Source organism: Diospyros lotus, chromosome 6 (assembly GCF_014633365.1).
Source record: "Diospyros lotus cultivar Yz01 chromosome 6, ASM1463336v1, whole genome shotgun sequence".
In the NCBI taxonomy this organism is placed as follows: Eukaryota; Viridiplantae; Streptophyta; class Magnoliopsida; order Ericales; family Ebenaceae; genus Diospyros; species Diospyros lotus.
In genome coordinates this window covers 33,703,622-33,727,299 of record NC_068343.1, presented here as the reverse complement: position 1 = coordinate 33,727,299, position 23,678 = coordinate 33,703,622, and the positions used below count along the sequence as shown (strand labels likewise).

General features: G+C 38.9%; 1 protein-coding gene across 1 annotated transcript; it reads left to right on the top strand.

Annotated features, from left to right (window-relative positions):
* Positions 1 to 644: 644 nt before the first annotated feature.
* Positions 645 to 22,999, top strand: LOC127804754 (chromatin assembly factor 1 subunit FAS2). The gene is made up of 12 exons (XM_052341730.1): positions 645 to 985; positions 1,587 to 1,698; positions 19,582 to 19,608; positions 19,717 to 19,789; positions 20,373 to 20,476; positions 20,563 to 20,777; positions 20,867 to 20,963; positions 21,644 to 21,716; positions 21,944 to 22,032; positions 22,125 to 22,263; positions 22,344 to 22,438; positions 22,523 to 22,999. The coding sequence occupies exons 1-12, from the start codon at positions 872 to 874 to the stop codon at positions 22,756 to 22,758; spliced, it is 1,374 nt and encodes a 457-aa protein (XP_052197690.1). The 5' UTR covers positions 645 to 871; the 3' UTR covers positions 22,759 to 22,999.
* The last annotated feature ends 679 nt before the right edge of the window (positions 23,000 to 23,678 follow it).

Genomic DNA, 23,678 nt, shown 5'->3' with positions numbered 1-23,678 from the left:
ATAAAAAATTAAAAAAATAATCATTTAATAAAAAAATAAACATAAATTATATAATATATTCAAACAAACAAAAATATAAGTTTATCATTTATGAACCATGACTTATTAATTAAAAATAATAATAAATTTTAAAAAAAGAAAATAATCAAATATAATAAAAATAATAAATTTAAAAATTTACTTACTTTTAAGAACAAACAATAAATTTAAAAATTTTGAGTTAAAAATAAAAATTTTTCTGTCTCTAATTTCTTCGTGAAAGAAATAGGTTTTTAAATTAGAAATGCATTTATGATATTTTTTAATATTATGAAATGATCCCAAAAGGTTTTTAAAATGATAGAAATGGCTCGAAAATGTTTTTTAAACCTTTTTTTGGGTTTTTTTGACATTTTAGAAACATAAACGTTTTAAAAAAGTGTGGAAATCAGTTTTTAAATCAGGAATGCATTTTTAATATTTTTTTAATATTATGAAACAGTTTTAAAATATTTTTAAAATTATAAAAAATATATTTTAGTTTTTTTTGACATTTTTAAAAATAAAAATATTTAAAAAACGTGCATCATAGATATGTTACACAAATAGGATTTCCAATTGTGAATAGTAAAAAAGGTACGATTGGTTGAGTGAGTGACTGAGTGAGGGAGGGAGGGTCGGAAAGGGGGCGTGACCGCGGCGGGGGGAAGACGCGTCGTACATATATATACATAGATATAATAGATGGGATGGGAGAGCAATGAAGAGGTCTTGTTGATTTCCCGCCAAAACAACAAGGATCAGCCCATCCCTCTTCTCTCTCTCTTCTCTAGCTCACCTCCCCCTTTTCTCTTCTTCTCAAATCCCTAAAACTGTTACAGAGCCTTCGGCAATGCGCGGTGGCACTGTTCAGATCAATTGGCACGACACTAAGCCCGTCCTAACCCTTGATTTTCATCCTACCTCCGGGATTCTCGCTACTGGCGGCGCCGATTTCGACGTCAAGGTTTTACGCCTCTCCCCTCTTTCCTCTGCTCAACATTTGTCCGTTTATTTGTTAAGTTCAGGGCCCATCAATTTCTATTGTAATTCCCTTTTCTTGTGTCAACGCTCTATTTGGCCTTTTAATTTGACCTGTGTTATGGGCTCTTTGTTTTGCGCTAATGAACGCTTCTTCTAGTTCGTCTTTGTCGAAATAAAAATGGTAGATTTTTTCTAATTCGTCCGTGAGACTATATTTTCTGTTGATTGGTTATGTTTGTTTTATGATTTTGATATTATGGGTTGGTTTCTTTGTCATTTTTGAGTATTTATTAGAGGACTGATGAGTTCGAATGCATGTAGCCCTACCCACCTGGTGGAATTTTGAGGCTCTGTTTGTTGTTTGTTGTTGTTGTTGTTGTTATTAGTTTATAATTAAGGCTTCCCAAACTCAAGTATATCCTGTCTTGTGTTCAGGTATGAGTTGTTGGGATCTATGTCTCTTGAATCTGCTTCTCACTGAAATTGTTACTGTTCTCTTGCTCAAATGGAATGTTCTTTTGATATTGCTGCATTTTCTGAAATGGTATTGCACTTATTTTTATTGTGTTAAACTGCAAATTCAGCTATGGATTATTAATTCAAGTGAAGTGGGAAAGAAAATCCCCACTGCTTCTTATGAGAGTAGCCTTGCTTACCATGGTTCTGCTGTGAACGCTCTTCGCTTCTCACCTTCAGGTAAGGAACACCTTTATTCAGCTATGGATTATTATTTTACTTTGTTATGTTGAGGACAACGGTAGTTCCATAGAAGCTAACTTGGATAACTAATGGAACACACCAGAATTAGAAATTCAAATTATTCTTGTCTTGGTAACTATGTTTTATGCACGTATACTCTTATTACAACTACTCAAGATTCAACTTTTGTGTTTCTGTTTTTTTTTTTCGCTAAGTAAACATTAAAGACGTTGACAACCTATACAAAGGCATTACAGAATCCAGATCCTAAGGAGCTGCTCCCAAAGGATTGTACAAAGAGAGAAAAGGAAATAACATAGATCATAACAATCCACAAATGCAACACCCAACAAACAAAAGAGGAGGGTTCAAACATCACAAGCAACCTAGGATCTGACAGGGTAATAAATTTGTAATTCAGCTCGTTATTAACCCAATCACCAGCTCTGCACTCTGCATTCAAAGAGTAAACAGTGGGCAAAATCTGACCACCCTGATTACCAATTCCATTAACAGGCCAAGGAACCTGGACAAAGGCCCATGAGGGGGAGCTACCAAGACCTCTACTGTCCTAAAAAGGGATGATAATGACATAAACAAGTTAATACACTCTCCATGAGAGACCATTGCTAAAACCAATATTGCTAGGTGTGTGCAAGTGTTTTTTTTTTTTTTTTTGGGGGGGGTGGGGGGGGGGGGGGCGAGGGGAGGGGAGGGGGAGTGTTTATGACCATGATATTGGAAAATGGATCGAAGAGGCAGATTGTACCTGCTGACTCAAAGAACCTGTTCATGGCTGATTCGTCTTTTGTTTTCACACTGAATATTCAGAATCCAATGAAAGTTGATGGTATTCAATATTGTGAAGTCAGAGTGTGTTCACCTTTTTCCCCTGTGGATATATAGAGGGAATATATAGTAGTCAACATCTGTATTTTAATATGTTGTGAGCACATACCTGGTTTTTCTGCACGAGTCATTCTTTTCATGAAATATATAGATTTCTTTAAGATTTACCAGTGACTTGAGTAGTAGCTAATAAACTCATGGACTCTGGCATTGAGTATACTGAAGGATTTAATGCAAGCATAATGTCAAGAAGGGTAAAGCATAGATTTCTTTTGCTACACGAGCTGAAGAAGATGGACTTCATTTTGGTTTTCTTGTTACATAAGGAAGTTTTGATTCGTATATATATTTTTCTGTTAGAATTTCCCTTTAACTTGTATTTAAGGAGAAAAGTAAAAAAAAGAAAAGAAAAAAGGATTCAGCATGGTGATCCTTTGTGCATTTCTTCTTCATTTTGGCAACAGATAGTCTTGTGTTGTAAAAACTGGTGGGAGCATTGGTTTTAGGGTCTCAATGGATTGTAGGGAGGGTTTAGAGGTCTCAATCTGGCATCTTCTATTTGTTCATGATAACCTTCCACTTTTTGTGCCTTATAGTGTGAGCTAAAGCATATTAAACGCATTCATAAGAGAGGTATGGAAACTCTTCCACATCTTTAGTTGCTACATTGTCCATTATTCCTATCCATTGCTATATGTAGGTTGTGAGGCATGAGTGTTGGCAAAAAGTAATGCAATTGGAACACAATGCTTTAATAATGATACACGGGAGATAGTTTCATGCCTGTCTTCTATAATGTCCAAAGGCTGTTTTTGCTGACGATTTCATGGATCAATGGATAGATATAAGGCAAAAGTTTGTGGCCCTTGGCAACATAATATGATCTGTACTATAACAACATATCCAGCCTTTATCCCACTATGTGGGGTCGACTACACGAATTCTAGATTTCCATGACTACAATATATTGCTATAGGGTATAGCTGCCTCACAAGTTCATCAAATGGATGTGAAAAATGCATTTCTTATCGGGGACCTCAAGGAAGAAATTTTTATGCATCTTCATCCTGGTGTTAGAATTACTTCCCAAACTAACAACTTGTGCTTGAGAAAGTCTCTTTGTGTGACACCCGTAACTTAAAATCATGCTTAATAGTAATAATATTCATATGAACTTCAAGGTTTAGCGCAAAAAAACTTAAGAAGTAAGACTTTTATAAACTTAAGTAAGGTTTCAGACATAATAAAATTCAAAGCATGTTTCGGGTAAATATAAAGTTTGATACTGAAAACATGGCTTCAATAGAAGAAAGAAAAACTTGGCAAATATGCCCTGTAACAATAGCATCCATACCAAGAAATTCGGACTTAAAATAAGACTCGGCCTTTTCATAAACTTATATAAGCTTTAAGGACACACGATGTAGCAATAGTGTACATATATCATAAGAGTTTTAATACTAAAAATCTTTCTAAAACAAAAAGAGAGACAAGATTTCAATTATTGAAAATTCTTTTTAAAGAGCCACCACGCTCCACGTCCACGTCCCGATCTCTTCATTCATGATCACCTTGGGAGGGGGGGGGGGAACATAAGGGATGAGATTACGCAAATCTTAGTAAGTACAAGAGAACCATCAGGCATATTTAAATATGTCATGACATGAACTTGAAACATGAACGTATAATATAAGGGGACACGATAGGTTCTACCAACTTGCAGGGGTAAGAACCTCCGTGCGTAGTGCTACTAAACCCCAGTCCCGTAACTTGCTTAAGAACATGAAACTTGCTTGGAACATAACATGAGGGACCACATAAACATGATCCATGAGCGTGCTTAAACATCGTAGATAGTTCATAGTGTACTTGTGAGGCCCCGTTCCCACTTATGGGTGCCACTCGTGAACAATTACCTGAATTACTCACCTGCTCGACCATTTGTGAAAGGCGGACTATGTTTCAATACGAAACGCACTAGGTGGGAATTAGGCTTCGTCCTTCCCTTCCCTCAACTCCAAGATTTACTAGTAGAATTGGGCTTTAACCACACCGCACTTGGCAAAAAATCTCATTAAGATGCCCAATCGCCATTTTCTTATTTATTTTAATTTTTCTTCTTTCCAAGAATTCTACCAGGCTCCATAACAATCACCATTTCATCAACCCATTGATTTTTACACATTTTTGGAGGAAAAACTCAAAATTTCAATTTTTCATAAATTCGGAATTTATCTCAAAAACATGCCCGAAAAATCTCTTTATTTTGAAAATTCCTCCGCGGCCCAAAATCAATTAAGAAATGCCCCAAAAATTCCAAAAATTCCAATTTTTTTAAAAAAATTGGCCAGAGGGCCTGCTGGCACGCCTGGGGCCCCATGATGCGCTGGCTGCGAGCTGCGCATGCTTGCCGCGCGCCCCCGCTGCCTACTGTGGCCCCCTCCGGGCCTTGGCTGCTGCAGTTGCTGCCTTCTTCACATTTTTTTTTCTTGGCTTTTAAACCCCTATTTTCCAGAATATAAATACATTAAATACACATCACAATTATAGAAATTTGCCTCCATTTTTCCATAAATAAGGCTTACACAACCACCTTGATGATTACACAACATACATCAAAATAAGAATATATTAACGTTTTAGGCTTCAATCAAGCCAAAACTAACAAAATACATTTCTTGAAGTGCTCTCCATGCAACTTCCATGCTCTCCATCCAAAATCTTGCTTCCCCATTACTTGGCAACCTATATGTGAGGTAAAAACCTCATGAGCTCAAAGCTCAATAAGGGTGTAATGCAAAGTAAATATGAACATAACAAGATTATATGATGCCAAATGCATGCAAGTATGGTTAGGTCTCTTTGCCCTCATAACCCACCAAGGTTAGAGGCATCAACCCACTATTCCCACCATGTTCCCAAACTACCCTATGGCCATAGGTCTCATGTACACAATAGAACATGCAAAATGCAACATACACATTTATGAATCATACTTACAACACATTGCAAGGTCACCCTCTCATGGGGCCATCCCTTACCTCTTTCCATTCCTTGAAGCTTTTAACTCTTCCTAGCTTCCTTCCAACTCTTCTCCTTAAGAGATCCTTGATACAAATTTTAAAGAAACTAAGCCCCCCATCAAGAGAAATAAAAGAGTTAACACTGCCAAAGGGAATAATACTTACCTTCTTGTTATTCTTTTTTCCCTTTCCTTCTTTTCTTCTCTTTTCTTCTCCTTGGAAAGCTTCTTCCAATTTCTTCTTTCTTTCTTCAAATGGCCAAAGGAAGACAAGTCTTCCTTACTTGCCAATTTATACCCAATTTTTCCACTTCAAGAATAAATCCTAGCCATTGGATTTATTTGGTGAGAATAAATCCTCACCCTCCAAACTAACACAATCCATGGCATTTGGTCTTGCTTAATATCCACCATTGGATTTTAGTTCACTTTACAAGACAAGATCTTAGCCATCCAAAGGAAGCACAATCCATGTGCTTTGCTAGGTTTTATTCCTAGCCTTTGATTTATTTTGGAGATTAGATCTCCACCTTCCAATCATCTCTCTTTAAAATCTCTCCACCCATTTGGCAATCCATGCCAACTTCTAAGATTTAATGGTGGCCGTATATCACTTTCCAAATCCAAGAATTAATCTCATCCCTTGAATTTTCATTTTTTTCTCATTTAAATTAATAAGACTATTTTCCACCATTAATGCATGACTAATTTCATTTCTTTTTGGATTTCCCTTTAATCTAACACCATCATGCCTCTCATTAAATGCTTACAAGACCAATTATCATTTCTTTTGCATTTATTTAAATCTCCCATTAACTTGGACAAGAGCTTGCCAAGTGTCACCTTTAAACATTAAGCTTAGCTTCCATCTCCACCATCCATATGGCATCACCACATTTATTCACCAATATAGGGAAAATTTATTATTTTCTCAAATAATTGAATATTCTCCATTTTTCTTATTTTCCATAATTAAATTCCTTTATGGAATTTCACTCCAAATTACTAAAATGCCTTTTATGAATTATTAATCCCACTTATCTCCACATAAATACAAAAATAGGAAATTAATTCACTTCATGCTTAATTCCACCTAAGAATTATTTTTAATTTACCAAAATACCCTTTATTGGACTTCACTTATCCAAATTACCGAAATGCCCCTCTCATGGGGCACCCTCATTCTCAAGGATCCATCACCTTCTCAAGGGTATTTTTGGAAGTTTCTCATTTCCTTTCTTCTTCTCTTAACACCGGTAATATCGGGTGTTACAATACTTATCTCAACTTGGTTAGATGAGATCTGAATGTTCAAGGCTTCACACCTTACCGCGTTTGTTTTTCTGCAGAAAATACATATTTTCATGAACTAAACCTAAAATAATTTTACATAAGATTGTAGGGAATTAAATAAGGGGTTGATACTTGAAATTTCAGGGGAAAAGGGGATGTCACACGCCCTCACGCGCCGACAGAAGGTGGCTCACGCGTCTTCACACGTAGCCCCTCCCGGCTGAACGGCACGCGCCACCCTTAATTTTCGCAACAGCTTAGCACCCTTTTGGTTTTTCGGCCATATCTCCCTCATTTAACTCTGATTTGACTGTCGTTTTTTCCTACATACTCCTCTTTCGTCCCTCTACAAGAATATAAACTGGACTTACCTCACTGTTTTCCAGTAATTCAGGCCTAGATTCTAGCGACACTCTGTTTCTCTGGCGAGGCTCGTATCTCCTTTGTTCCTTCACCGATTTCCCTCGTTTTTCTTGCAGAATCTCTCTCTCTCTCTCTCAAGAACACACTCTTCACCTTCCTCCTCTCAATATGGCATAAAGTTGGCTTCGAATGATTTGGAATGCCCAAAACTCAACCCAAAGGTCCTATTTATAGAATTTCCCGACAAATCATTACCTGCCATGTGTTACAATAATTATTTGGGACTCATCATGACTTCCATGTATTTCCATTCAAATGGTGTCATGTGTCCCATATAATCATTTCTATCCATGTGTTCTTATCAAATGGTGCCATGTGTCCCATCATCATGAGGCCTCATTATTACCTTCCATGTGTGACCAATAGTTTGAGGCCAAGTGTCCCAAACTTGGAGGTTAAGAAATCTTGGTGGCTACGCAAAAGACTTGGACTTGGACTTCAAAATGATCCAAAGTTAGATTTGAAATCCATTTTAAATCCAAAGCTATATTTAATAATATTTGAAATCCAAATCTAGATTTAAAATCCATTTAAAATCCAAAGTTGAAATGGATTATTATTTGAGATCCGCAATCATGACTCTCAAATGGTTTAGTTGGCCCGGTTCATTACCCCAATGGTTTGGTTACAAGATTTCAAGAATACCACCTTGGCCAACTTTAATATTTACAATTTTGCCCCTGTTTCAAAACTGAGATTTTATCACCAGACTTTCATAATCCTTTGAAATATCTATTTCCTCAATTATCTAAATCTAAAAATCTTGAGTATTACATCACATTTGAGTCTAAAAATCTCGGATGTTACACTTTGTGGATCAAAGCAAACACCTAGAGTTTAAAAAGTTTAGATATAAACTTCTAGCACTTTTTTTGTGCAAAACTGCAAAGCCATCATTTGTGTCTATACATGATGTCTATGGATGTTGTTGTCCTCCTTCCCGTGCAGATGACATCATGATGCAATCACTCATTCATCTTTAGTTGATCAACTTTAGGGTCCATTTTACTGTCATATGAAAAAGATCTTGGGTCCCTAAATTATTTATAGGCTTAGAGGTGCATATTTCTACTTAAGGTCTTTTTCTAAACCAAAGTGTAATCCTCTTCCTAGCCCCGCACTGTATTGCAAAATTTTTGGTAGCCTTTTCTATTTACTTGTAACTTGGCTAGAGATTTCTTACACAATTTATCAAGTCAGTCAATTGATGTCTTTCCTCAAGATCTTCACATGGCCTTTTTCTACTGAATTTTGGGATATCTTCTAGGGTCTACACATTGCTTATGTTTTCCCTATTGACTTCCCTCTTGTACTTGCTACCTATAGTGACGTGGATGGGCTAGGTGCCCTGATACACATCGTTCTAAAATAGGTTGGTGCATGTATCTCGGCAATGTTTTGATTTCATGGAAGTGCAAGAAACATAATTGGAGTTTTCAATCATCTACTAAAGTTGAATACTGTGTCATACTCTGCTTGCTTGGAAATTATTTGGTTGCATTTTGCTGCAATCTGAACTTGCATATGCTCAATCTGTTCCTTCTCCTGTGCATTCAGAGAATACAATTGTCGTTCAAAACAGCAACTCCAGTTTATCATGAAATCATCAAACATATCTACTGCCACTTGATTCGTGGAACCTTTGTCTATACAAAGCTTTGCTGAAGGCAATATGAATTTTTCATGAACAAATTGCTGCTGGCTTTTGGCATCAGTTTGTGTGTGTGTGTGGTGTGGTTGGAAGGGGGGGATTCAAAGCTAGCAACCAAAAGGAGATGCATAAAAATGAGAAAGGACTCAAAAGGAGATCCAGTTTTTCCAGAAAACTCTTAGTTTTTACATAGTTTTAACTGAGGAGCAAATTCTTTTTGATACAGTTTTTGGCTCAGGATCTAACAAGCTTCACATTTTGTTTGCTAACTCATTTCTTCATAAAATGTTATTGACCAAACTGTCCCCAGACTGCAAGAAATATGTAGACAAGAAGGTGGAAAAAGGCTAGTCATTGCAATTACATGAATTATGCAATGCAGGCAGGAGCCTCATGCACCGGGTTCACCCTTTTTTTTTAATTAGCTTTTTACAGTTGCCACCGAGTGGGATAAAGGCTTGTGATTCTTGTTGTTGTATTAGCTTTGAATAATCTGCCGTGGTGGTGGTTACATATTTGTAGCGGGGAAAGTATTGATCTATTTCACAGGTCTAGGATCTCAAGCATATGGCTTGATATTTTTGTCTCCTAATGTGAGATGAAGGCTTTATGTTCTTCCTTTTTGTGTCTCCTAGTATTTTCTTTTCGTGTTCTTGAGGTAAACCAGTGTTTTAAGATATATATAGAATGAAGTGTCATCACCTAAGCTACCATGTTTTTAGAGTAACATAGTTTAGAGAGTTCAATCTAATATTATGGACTAAACTTTAACGTGTATCAAAGATTAGCAAACATTTCCCATGCAATGAGATGTATCAACAAAAGAATCAATTCATGTAACTTCTTCACACGGTTTATCTATCAAATTTACACAGTATAAGTCATCATCTCCATAAATATTTCAATGGAAATATAGCCTAGATTCATCGATGCAAAGAGGGGAAAACTCTTTTTGGTTCTAGCCAATAACTAGCTGATATCCCTATCTTCTTGGAGTTCATCAATGTACAAAGTAATCCAATACTGTTCCTGAATCTAGCCAATACCCCTAGTTCCTAGATTCCCTAATACACAAGGTAATCTAGTACTCTTCTTGGATCTAGCTGGTAATCCTAGTTCTTGGAGCCTACCAATGCGCAAGTTCACAACATTGTATAACCACTCATAAAAATCTTTTCGTGTTTCTCAATACAATTTCTCCATTCCACATTCTCAATTTGTTTTGAAATCAACAATTCTTGTATGTATGTCAAGTAACAGGATTGAGAATTTATATCATGTCAAAATAATTTTTCAATCATGAATGTGAATAAATTTCAAAACATGTACCACAGCAGAAATAACGACCACTTCATCCCTTTGTAGAGAAAATCCACAAATATCGAGCAACTTTGCTTCTCACTGATTCTCATAGCTCAAAGTTTGATGATTTAGTCCTCCTCTAAGCTCATATTCTTAAGCTTCTTAGATTCATCCAATACCTCTTTGGTTTTGGATTCAATTTCCCCTTTTGTTTCTAATTCTCCAATTAATCATAATTCTTCACAAATCCTAATTAGATAATACATGTGTTTTTCTTCTAATTTATCCTTATCCTTATCAAATCCTCTTCAATCAATATCTGTATCTTTTTCTAATTCATCCCCAATTTTAAACCTTGAATCCTAATCCCTTCACAATTATGATAATCATCTCATTTCAATCTCCACTTAGCATCTGAACTCAATTCCCAATCTTTTCAAAATTTTGATTAAATTATACTAATCTATAATGGCTTCAGAAATCCTATTTCCTTTTGAAACTATATATATATATATATATATATAAATTCAGGTGTTACAATTTCTCCCCTCATTGAATCACGTTTCATCCTTGAAACATGCCTAAAAATTTACCTCAGACTCAATAGTTGTCTTGTTTTTCTACTCAATAAAATTCAGCTTACTTTTGTCACCAAATTAGACATCCTATAATAATTAGACGTAGAGAAACAAAAGTCTTCAAGTAATTTTTCAAAAAGTTCCAAAGAAAATTTGATTGGCAAAAAAAAAAAGTTCCAAATAAAATTTCAGCTTACCAGATTGTATGATTTCACAAGGTCTCCAAACAATTAGACATCCTAATTGTTTTTTATGCTAAGGTTCTAGTTCATTATCCATCATCAATTGGTAAATATAACCAACATGTAATCCATTAAAATTATCCAATAATGAATTTGTCATGTCCCAAGGGTAATTAGAAGGGCAATAATGTAATTAGTTATATTAGTTTGTTAGGAGATATTTGGGTGTTTGTTAGGAGCACATGGGTGCTGTTAGAAATTAGTTAAGGAGCTAGCTAAGGCCTATAAAAAGGCCCATTGTAAGAGGAGAGGGTATGCTGAAATTGATAATTGAAAACTCTCATTCTCTCTCTAAGAATTCTCTCAAATCTCCCTCTCATTTCTCTCTACTGCTCCCCCTCAATTCTCTCTAATTTCCCCCCATTTCTTCCTCCCAATATTCTGTTTTTCATTCTATTCCATCAGCTCCTCCGATTGTCATTCTATTCCTAGGCTAAATCCTAGGATCGTGACAGAATTCTATGATAGTCCCTTCTGAAAGCAGCTACGAGCATCCTAAACCATTCAATAAGAATCTCAACTAAATGCTCAGGTATATAGGTAACTCTATTTTGAGACCTCAAGTTTACTCAGTGGACTTAGGGGGACTTAGTTCTATCTATGCCTTCTCTAGCTCTATCCTCAGAATCTTGCTCTGGTACCATTAAGTGCCTCACAACTCGTAGAGGGGGATGTGACAAAGTACCAACTCTTCTTTCACCCTTATAATTGAGAAACTTAAGCTCCCTGGGGGATTGTAGTCTGGTTTACAGCTTCCACATGGAGTCCCCTCTTTGCTTGATTGTATGAGTTTTGTTCAGAGTTCATCTGCTCTTAGCTTTTCTTCATTACATGGCTCTAATAGTAATAATCTCAGAATTTACTTAGGTCAAATGAAATCTAAAAGCTTTTTGTCTTAACTTCTTGAGACTCCAGCCAATCTAGTATAAAATACTAATGTCGGACAAAATAACCACAAAACCCAGAAAAATAAATTCTGCAATGCCACACAGGATCAAAATCAAAGACATGCAGATTTAACATGGTCCAGCAATGTGCCTACATCCACGAGCAAAGGAGAAACAAAATTCACTATGTGAATATTGGGTTTACAGCAAGAGATAAATCTCTCACACTCAACCCCATAACCCTGTTACACCCAAACTCACCACTATCTAAGTAGCACCCTAATTGGTGTGCCTTGCTGCAATTTAATAATCAGATATGCAGCTCTATAGATAGACAGAATAAGATAGGTTTTAAATTCAAAACCGAGTTATGGATTTGGTACACAAATCCTATCTCTATCATAATTTGGGTTGGATTATCACAATTGGAAATTCAAGACAATCTTGACAATCTCCAGAATGGCTTGAATTCCCTAAGCATGGTGAAATAAACAAAAACTCAACCCTCTCCAATATGCCCTAAAATAGGTTCTGGACCAGTGAATCCAACAACCAAACTAGGTTGCATCAAACGAGCCCTTATTGAATCAAATCTCAATGGCTCAAACCAAAACTGGGTCAAATCTAAATTGGAACAACCCAAACTGAGTCGGCAAATCAAAACCGATTAGATAGCTAATAGATCAACCCAGATCAAAACATCACCCAAATCAAATCTAGCCATCACCACAACTCATCTTGGTCGTGTTTGTGTATCAAAAGACCAAAGTTCCGACACAGTTGAGCTAACCTGCTGCAATTGCGACTCAAAGTTCTTCATGCGGGTGCCCTCCGCCATTTCACCAGCTGCAGACTCCGCCAAGAACCGATGGGCTCTGATACCAAGATTATCACGGCTTGGCCAGACAACACGCCTTATCCTAGTCTAATGCGAATTAGGATAGTTTAATGCTCGCACAAAAGCAGTATCCAGCGAGAAAAAGAGAAGAAGAGAGAGAAATCAGAAAAGAAAGAACAAAGAGGATAAGAATAGAGGGAATGAGAGAATTGGAGAAGGAAATAATAGAAATTCTGTTGTTCATTCATAATGTATCTCAATAAAGGGAAGCGGATATATGCTCACGCCTGGGGAAGATTCCCTACCAAGTGGGGTCTACTCCCATAATAAACTCGGGATTCCCTGCCTAGCTGTACCGAATCCTTCTAGAAAGCCTAACAGAAAAAACAGCTTCTCTAAGGAATAAAAACAACAGCAGCTAATAACTAACAGCAATTAAGCTAAGCAAAAAAATTAAGTTCAAGTCTCGGAAAGGGTCTCCTCATGACATTTCCCCCGCCTTAACAATTTTCTTGTCCTCAAGAATTGCTGAGGAGATTAACGGCTCTTGGAAATTGCTTGAGGAGATCGGTAGATACTCCCAGGTGCTATCTTCCGGGGGTCTTCCTTGCCACCTAACCAACACTTGCATGAATGGAGCCCCATGTCTGTAGATCACTCTTCGCTCTAGAATGGCCTCGGGTTCCACGGTTTGCCTGACTTCCATGAGAATGGTTGGTAGGATTGAACTGACAGGCTGCTCATCCACTGCCTTCTTAAGAAGAGATACATGAAATACCGGGTGGATGAGCGATCTTGCTGGTAGCCGAAGTCGGTATGCCACTTTGCCCACCCTGGCCTCGATAGGAAACGGCCCATAGTACTTAGGACTGAGCTTGGTCACCCTTTTCTGAGTGAGGGACTTGAGGTGAGGATATTTTAACCTCAAATATACCTTGTTTCCCACTTCAAACTCTCGTTCGCTCCTTTTTCTGTCCGCGAACTGCTTCATGCGGTTCTGAGCTGAGGCCAATTCCTGCTTCAGCTGTTGTGTCACCTCTCTCCTCCTTCGCAAGTAATCATCCACCGTAGCTACCCTAGATTCGCCTTCTGCTGCAGGTATAACTGACGATTGGTACCCAAACAAGGCTTCGAATGGAGACATTTTGATGGAGGAATGGTGGGAAGTATTGTACCACCATTGAGCTAAGGCTAGCCATTTGTGCCATTCCTTGGGCTGCATTAGGCAAATGCACCTCAAATAGGTCTCAAGACTTTGGTTCACCCTCTCGGTTTGGCCGTCTGTTTGAGGATGATAGGCAGTGGACATGCTCAGCTTCGTTCCTATTGATCGCATCAGTTCCTGCCACATTATGCTGGTGAAGATTCGATCCTGATCTGAAATTATAGTCTTGGGAGTCCCATGTAATTTAACCACCCTATCCAGGAAGGCTCTTGCCACTTCTTGAGCTGCGTATGGATGGGTTAATCCAATGAAGTGTGCAAACTTGGTCAACCTATCCACCACCACTAAGATGCTATCTTTTCCTTCAAACCTTGGCAATCCTTCCACAAAGTCCATAGATACACTTGACCAAGCCTGATCAAGAATAGGTAAAGGCTGTAATAGCCCGGGGTAGGCTACTGTCTCTGATTTACACCTTTTACAAGTGTCACAAGCTTGCACCATCCCCTTAATCTCCGGCTTCATCCTCAGCCAATAGAAGACTCGCCTTACCCTCAAATATGTGTTTTGTTCTCCTGAGTGTCCCCCCATGGGCGATGCATGCAAGGCCTGAAATATCTTCTCCTTTAGGTTTGCCTTATCCCCGATTACTATCCTTCCCTGGTACCTCAACATCCCTTGATTTAATGTGTAGCCTTTTCCCACGTCTCCCCCCAATGCTAGCCCTTCCAACAGAGGTTTAAGCCTCTCGTCCCCATCATAACTGTCAATCACCTCAAGGTACCACTGGGGAATCACTTCGGTAATGGCTGCTGAACTTCCTACTTCATGGCACCTTGATAGTGTGTCGGCAGCAACGTTTTCTTTCCCTCTCCGGTACTGAATAAGGTAGTCCAACCCCATGAGCTTGGCCATCCCTTTCTTTTGCAGCTGTGTTTGAAGTCTTTGTTGTAGCAAGAACTTCAAACTCTCATGGTCAGTCTTGATTATAAATCTCCCTCCTTCTAAGTAGTGCCTCCATTTCTCCACAGCCATTAGAACTGCTAGGAACTCCTTTTCATATATGTTGAGTTCCAAGTGTTTAGGACCAAGCACTTGGCTTAGGAATGCTAGTGGTCTTCCCTCCTGAACCAGGACCACACCAATTCCATTTCCACTAGCATCGGTCTCCAGAACAAAAGCCTTGCTGAAATCTGGCAGACCAAGGGCTGGCACCTTGCTCATGGCCATTTTCAGTTCCTCAAAAGCCTCCTCTGCCTTGGGCCCCCAGCTGAAACCCCCATTCTTCAACAATTTCGTTAGCGGTTTGCTAATTATTCCATAGTTCCTTACAAACCGGCGATAATACCCGGTTAAACCCAAGAATCCTCTCAAAGCCCTTACTGAATTTGGCCTTGGCCAAGACACCATAGCCTCCACCTTTCGGGGGTCTGTGCTCACTTCTCCTTGGGATATAATGTGTCCCAAATACTCCACCTGCCCTTGGCCAAATGCGCACTTGGACCTCTTAATAAATAGCTGGTGAGATTGGAGGATATCAAGGGTGACTCTAAGGTGAGATAAGTGTAATTCAAATGAGGGGCTATAAATGAGTATGTCATCAAAGAATACCAGTATGAATTTTCGAAGATGAGGTTCAAAAATGGTGTTCATAAGGGATTGAAAAGTTGCTGGGGCGTTGGTGAGTCCAAAGGGCATCACCAAGAATTCGAAATGCCCATAATGAGTTCTAAAAGCTGTCTTGTGGATGTCCTTGGGTTTCATTCAGATCTGGTGGTAGCCCGAGCACAAGTCCAGCTTAGAAAAGAATTGAGTATTGTGTAGCTCGTCCAACAGGTCTTCTATCAAAGGGATGGGAAATTTATCTTTGATGGTTATAGCATTTAATTGGCGGTAGTCCACACAAAACCGCCATGTTCCATCTTTCTTTTTAACCAAAAGGACAGGGGAAGCAAAGGGACTTTGGCTGGGTTGGATGATGGTTTGTTTAAGCATCTCCCTCACCAATTTCTCAATTTCATTTTTCTGGAGTGGGGGGTAACGGTAAGCTCTGATGTTGACAGGCTCAATTAGTGGTTTTAGGTGGATGGCATGGTCATGAACTCGGGTAGGGGGAAGTGTTTGAGGCTCAAAGAAGAGATCCTTGTACTCAGCCAGCAATCTATTAAGGAGATCTAAGTAACGTACCTGTCCGGGCCCTTCTAAGTTTATACTAACCGTTAAGCACGATTCTTCTTGCAATGCTGGACCTGGCTGGACCTCCTCTACTGCTGTGATTGAGAAAAGTTGCGGCCAGCGCCCCCATTTTCCCTTGATCGCCCTCTACAGTCTCCTTCCCGACATCATCTTACACACTCCCACTTCCTTTCCTTCGGACAATGTCATTTTCCTCCCCTCTTTCTCAAAGGACACCTCCATCCTGTTAAAATCGAAACTAATGGGGCTCACCCCTTTCATCCAATCTACCCCTAGGACTACATCACAACCCCCTAGCTGCAGGAGCCTCAGGTCTGTTTCGATTTTTTCTCCTTGCATTTCCCAACAGAACCCGTTACATGCTGAATTACTCATCACCCTTTGGCCGTTAGCTACCGTTACACTCAAAGAGAGAGTCCCTGTGAGTTGACACTTCAGCCTTCCTGCGGTGTTCTCATCCAAGAAGCTATGGGTGCTTCCGCTATCTATTAAGATCATAAGATCATTACCTTTAGAGCGTCCTCCCACCTTAATGATCTTGTTGTTAGCCACTCCCTTCAGAGTGTGAATGGAAATCTCCCCATTGTCCTCCGTTACTTCCTCCTTGCTGTCTCCACCTATTTCCTCTTCTTGGTTTCCTTCCTCGTCTCCTTCCAATGAGAGAATTTGCCTCTTGCAAGGCTGTCCTGGGTGATACTTGTCACCGCATCGAAAACAAAGGCCAGCCAACCTCCTTTGCTCCCTTAATTGTTCCCCAGAAGGAACCGAGCTTGATCCGCCCGCACCTTTTATCATTTGGTTACCCCTTGCTGCCTCGCGGGGGTAACTCCTTCCCTCGGCAGGGTTGGCTCCGATATTCACTCCCCGCTGTTGCAGCCTCTGCTTCCTCATTAATGCCTCCACCGACATCTCTTGCAGTTGGGCGCTTTCAGACGCTTGCTCCACTGTCCTCGGCTTCATCATTTTGACCATTGGTCGTAGCTCCTCGTTCAAGCCGCTCAAGAAGCTTGACACGAAGTAAGCCTCAGAGAAATATGAGTGGTGATCGATCATAAATGATCTTAACTCCTCAAACTTCTGCAAATAGGCATCTACACTTCCCGTTTGTTTAAGCTTATTGAACTCTTCTATCGTATCTGCCATGCTCCTCTCTCCGAATCGCTCACAAAGCTTTTCAGAGAACTCCTCCCACGTATAATCTCCCCTCACACTCAGACATCCTTGGAACCAGGCATCCACTGCTACATTAAAGTAAGTAGCGGCTAATGGCACCATCTGCCCTCTGGGTATATTGTGCTAGCTGAACACCCTCTCACACTTCCTCAACCACCATTGAGGATTAGCTCCTTCGAACACGGGTATCTCCATCCTAGGCATGGTGAACCCCAGAGGATGGCCGTGAGGCTGCTCAATCCTCTCTCTGCCGACGACCCCTTCTAACTCTTCGTCTTGCTCTACCTCAATCTCAGATGTACCTTCCCTCCTGTGCGTTCTATTCCTCGGTAAAACTAGGTTGTCCCTCTCAGGCAGAGGAAAGTCAGAAGCCATCCTTACCGTATTCTGGTGTGTAAACATGAGCATAAACTGCTGCATGTCCTCCCGTAGCCTCGTCATGGATCTTTCCAACCTTTGTTCTAGTCCCGCCAACGATCCTTCCAGCTTGCGATCCATTGCTACGATCGCTTCATGGTTCCTTTCTCCTCGAATCTCTAGTTGGTCGATTCTCCCTTGAAATTCCGACACAGTCGAGCTAACCTGCTGCAACTGCGTCTCAAAGTTCTTCATGCGGGTGCCCTCCGCCATTTCACCAGCTGCAGACTCCGCCAAGAACCGATGGGCTCTGATACCAAGATTGTCACAGCTTGGCTAGACAACACGCCTTATCCTAGTCTAATGCGAATTAGGATAGTTTAATGCTTGCACAAAAGCAGTATCCAGCAAGAAAAAGAGAAGAAGAGAGAGAAATCAGAAAAGAAAGAACAGAGAGGATAAGAATAGAGGGAATGAGAGAAATGGAGAAGGAAACAATAGAAATTCTGTTGTTCATTCATAATGTATCTCAGTAAAAGGGAAGCGGATATATGCTCACGCCTGGGGAAGATTCCCTTCCAGGTGGGGTCTACTCCCATAACAAACTCGGGATTCCCTGCCTAGCTGTACCGAATCCTTCTAGAAAGCCTAACAGAAAAACACAGCTTCTCTAAGGAATAAAAACAACAGCAGCTAATAACTAACAGCAATTAAGCTAAGCAGAAAAATTAAGTTCAAGTCTCGGAAAGGGTCTCCTCATGACATGCACCTTCTCCAAAATTCTGTGTAAATCAAAATCTCTAATTATTTGGGCTCTAATACCACTTATTGGGAAAAAATCACCACAAAACACAGGAAAATAAATTCTGCAATGCAGGAAAAATCGCCACAAAACACGGAAAAATAAATTCTGCAATGCCCACACAAGATCAAAATCAAAGATGCATAGATTGGTTCAACAATGTGCCTACATCCATAGACAGAAGAAACAAAATTCACTATATGAATATCAGGCTTACAACAAGAGATAAACCTCACTCAACTCCATAACCCTATTACATCCAAATTCACCACTATCTAAGCAACTAATTGGTGTGTCATGTACCTAGGGTTTAGCCTAGGGTTGGATTGGAATTGAGAGAAATCAGAGGGGAATTAGACAGATAGGGAGGAAAATGCAGCAAGAAATAGGAAAGGATTACAAACAGAATAGCAAGGAGAGGGAATCTGAACAGAGAAAGGGAGAGATTAGAGAGAGAGCAGAGGGAAATGGGAGGGAGATTGAGAGAGAATTCCAGAGAGGGAAATCAGATAATTCATTCATCAATTCAAACATAATCCTTCCCATCATCAGCTGTGGCTTATATATAGCCTAACAGCCTCCCACATGCACCCATGTGCAGTACACTATAAGCATAACTGCCTATAGATAAGGACAAAGCCCTATAATCAAAAAAGGGAAAGAGAATTACAATTATTGTGCAATGCAAGTAGGCTAACTACTACTATATTTACTAATCTATCATTGCAATCCTTGGGGCCGTGACAGTGTGCCTGACAATCTGATAACCAGATATATGGCTCTTTAATTAGACAGAATAAGATAGGTTTTAATCCAACACTGAGTGAGTTTTGGATTTTGTATACAAATCCTCTCTTCTACCATAATTTGGATTGGATTATCATAATTAGAATTCAAGACAAACTCAACAACTAATGAGTTTAAATTGACTCTGTCATTTGTTTCTCAGATTTCATAGATTATATGAAGCTTTTAATGAAGTAAATGGTTTTCTCTGAAAATAATTTTTTGATATAATTGCTAAAATGATTTATAGTTTGTTTGTATTGTTTAATAATACTATCTTTGAAAGATGGAAATGATGTTCTCTTTACCCATGCAGGGGAATACCTTGCCTCTAGTGCTGATGGTATGAATTCACTGGGATCTCCTATGTTTGCTAAAAAATGTTGGAACTTTCTAATTCTGTGTTTGCCAATTTTTTCCCCATGTTTACATTGACTTCTTCTGAATGTAGGAGGTGAACTGGTTATATGGAAATTACATGTAACCGATCCAGGTCGGGCATGGAAAGTTCTCAAGACATTATCGTAAGGCCTTTCATTCTAATTAGCTTCTAATAGGAGTACAAAATTGGTTTTTCAAGGAGTTGGCAACTGTTGATTTTCAAGTTAGGCCATAAACTGTCTGAAGAAACTGTCTAATCATTGTTAGTTGTGCTTGATAATTTTATTCAAATGCCATCCATCTATATAGGTGGTGAATTTGAGCCACGTGTCAATTAATCTAGGCTAAAAATCAGCAAGTGTAATGGCATCACTTGCTACCTAAGTGTAAGGATTGAGATGAAACAATGGAATTGGTTTCTTGCTTTTTCTTAAATTGAATCCCATACAGTTTTGTATGGTTTCCTTGTCAACCGAAAAACAAATCATACTGGGTTAATAACAATGACTATTTAAGGGAAACTATGAGTGACAGACATTACTTGTTGGTAGACACTTGTGTTAGATCAGGAAAAAAGAATAGGCTGATCTGTGATTGTCTACTTGAGGGCATTTATCGCCTCTCCACATATCAGTAATTCTTGCATTAGGCCATCTTGAGGAGAACGACAGCAACTTCACCATAACAGTTTATGAATCCTGCATTTACTAGTGAATTGCTGGGCAGGTTTCACCGTAAGGATGTGTTAGACCTCGAGTGGTCTTCTGATGGTGCATTTCTTGTTTCTGGATCAGTTGATAATTCTTGCATTATATGGGATGTTAACAAAGGTGAGGAAGAAATTCCATGACTAGCATTTATTTATCAAAATTCCATGTTTTAATGTACTTTCATTCTCTGCATTTCTTTTCCTCAGGTTCTGTTCATCAAATTTTAGATGCTCATCTCCATTATGTTCAAGGTGTGGCGTGGGACCCATTAGCCAAATACATTGCTTCACTTAGTTCAGACAGAACTTGCCGGATATATGTCAACAAGCCTCAAACTAGAGCAAAAGGAAGTGAGAAGATGAATTATGTTTGTCAGCATGTTGTCTCCAAGTTGGAGCCTCAAACGATGGATGAGTCTAAGGTTAGAAATTAGTCAATCTTTCATATTCCCTGCTTCAAAGATTGATTGCTTAGATATGATAATAAGATATGGATATGGATGTATTGCAGTTAGTTAAAAACCATCTCTTTCATGATGAGACATTACCATCTTTCTTCCGAAGGCTAGCCTGGTCACATGACGGATCATTTTTGCTGGTGCCTGCAGGTATGGGCCTAGACAGATATCTAGTTTGGTAAAGTTTTTATTTTGATAAAGTTCTCATGTTTAGTGTTACAGTAGTCTGGCATAGATGTATGCCAGTGCCTGTGAGTGTGAAAATTAGCAATTGAGGTTGCAAGTGATCATTAATGTTCTTCCATTTTGTTTAGTGCTCATGTTTTGCTATTTAGACCAAGGGGATATACTTTCTGATATCATGGCCAATGGACATAAGATTTTAAGAACAAGTATCTGAGATTCATTTACAGTTACCATGTAAATCTAGCATGTGATGACAAATTTATTTGACATGATCATAAGGATGCAATTATCTCCATCATTATGTGGTTTCAATCTACCCATTCTGTGTAGTGATGACTAGGCCTTGAGTAGGGAAGCTGGGTTCTTTTTTATATTTGTAGGAAGTTCTTGAAACATTTCAACTCCAACTGTCTGAAATTTTAGTTTGTTGCCTTCTTGATTTAATTTTCATGTGTGGGGGGCTGATTTTCAGTTGTGTTACCTAGACAGTGAAGGTATTTTCTTACACCATTATGACCTGCCAATTATTGATTTTTGTCCAAGTAGCCTATGCTCTTGTCTCATCTGTCAGGACACTTACAAACATTCAGGCTCTTATTTAAGTCTCTTATGAACTTTAATGATTTAAATGAATCTTGAAACAGGTTCTTACAGATTCTCACCTGCATCTGAACCAGTTAACACCAGCTATGTTTTCTCTAGAAAAGATTTTACGAGGTATGGCATTTGCTTCAAAATATCATATTGTGTACTACCAGATTCAACATAATCAGTTTTATTTCGTGATGAAAAGTCATTTGGGACAAAACCCTGATTTCTTGTAATATAAGATGGCCAGAACATATGTGTGTGTTTTTGAGAGTCAGATTCGATTAATGATTTAAAGTTCAGAATAGGTTAGTATTTCTCTTGTGTCTCTGTTCATGATCCTCTCTAACATGCAGGCCTGCTCTACTTCTCCCCGGTGCCAGCAAACCTGTGGTTGCAATGCGCTTCTGCCCTGTGACATTTAGGCTGAGGGCTTCAAATCCAGGTACTTAAAAAATCTAGTGATAAAATTGACAAGAGGATGTGTGTGGTGACTTGGTTATGATGTAATAATCTAAACTCTTTTGTGTGAAGCAGCTGCTTTCTTCAAGCTCCCTTATCGTCTTGTTTTCGCTTTGGCTACTTTGAATTCTTTATACATCTACGACACAGAAAGCATTCAGCCAATAGCAATCATGGCTGGACTTCATTATGCAGCAATAACTGACATCACATGGTATTGTCTTTATTCTTATCCAAATAATCAAAGCGTGCTTTGAAGTTCTTGATTGGTTACTTTATATTTTGTTTTAACAGGTCACCTACTGGAAAATATTTAGCACTGTCCTCTCAAGATGGTTACTGCACTCTTGTAGAATTCGAGAATGATGAACTAGGAACACCTGTATCTGGTAAAGTTACTGATGACTTGTGTGTCTCCATCTATACTTCAATTATCTGAGATCTTGAAAAATTTATGCTACAAATCTGCTCAGAAGGGAAGAAGGTTGTGGGGGAGGAGAGCGACATTTCGAGTCAGAAAGCAGAGGATACAGGGATTAGAGAAGTTACAGACAATGGCATTAGAACTGTTGATACAAATGCAGCTCCAGCTCCAGCAGCAGCAGTTAAAATTGAAGAACAGCAACAGCCATCATCAGCGAGTCCAGCGGCAACCCCCTCGCAGAGTAGGCCTGCCAAGAGGCGCATTACTCCTATGGCAATAGATTGAGCAAAGTTAGTCGGCCTTTACACTAATTATGTACATTTCAGTAGCTGAAGAAGTTGTGATTTCTAGGCGTCACCTGGCATTATATTGTCCTTTTTCCTTTCCCCTCTTTATATGTGGGCTCATTTGTAGTTAGTAAACTCAACTGCCAGCTATTCTCTTCTTCGGTTGCTTCTTTGTGCCTGCCCGTGGTGTTATGTTTAAGTTATTATATATGATGGTAGGCAACACTTTTGATTTCTAAGTAGCAATTGATGGTACCGGCTTGGTTGTGGTCCTTCATAAGGACTTAGATTTTAAAATTATAATCAATCAAATCAATCCTGTCATCTTGGGGGTCAAAGGTACCCACCGTCACCATATTTATAGGTTATTTCTACTTTCATTACCAAACTTCAATTTATTGCTGATGTATCACCTAATATTAACATTTTCTTTACAATGTGATCACATTTTGAATTTTCTAGCAATTCCCTTGCTAGAGATGGTAAGCTGGTGTTGACTAGATCAGTATTAGTGCATGTCAGCATTGCTTTGTCGGCACACTTGCTAACTGGGATAAGTCACCTAGTGAATGTGCAACACGTGTCACATGGTCCCTTACTGTCACTAGAAATGACAGCACACGAGAAGGTAACGAAAAGGAAACAATGCATAAGAGATTTCATACTATAACCAGATGTGAAATCCTAATTGGAATTTGCTGAAAAATGTACGAATATATATTCAAGAAGGGGATGAATTGGGTGTTTCAAAATATTTTCGGTTCGAAAAAGATCTCATACAAAAATTATTTTGAATCTTTCTATAACTTTGAAATCAATGAAGTAAACATGAATTGAAAGTATTCAAAATATGAAAATTAAAAGTAAGAGATTTAGAAGAGGCAAGCACACAAAATTTGGAGTGTTTAAGCTCAATTC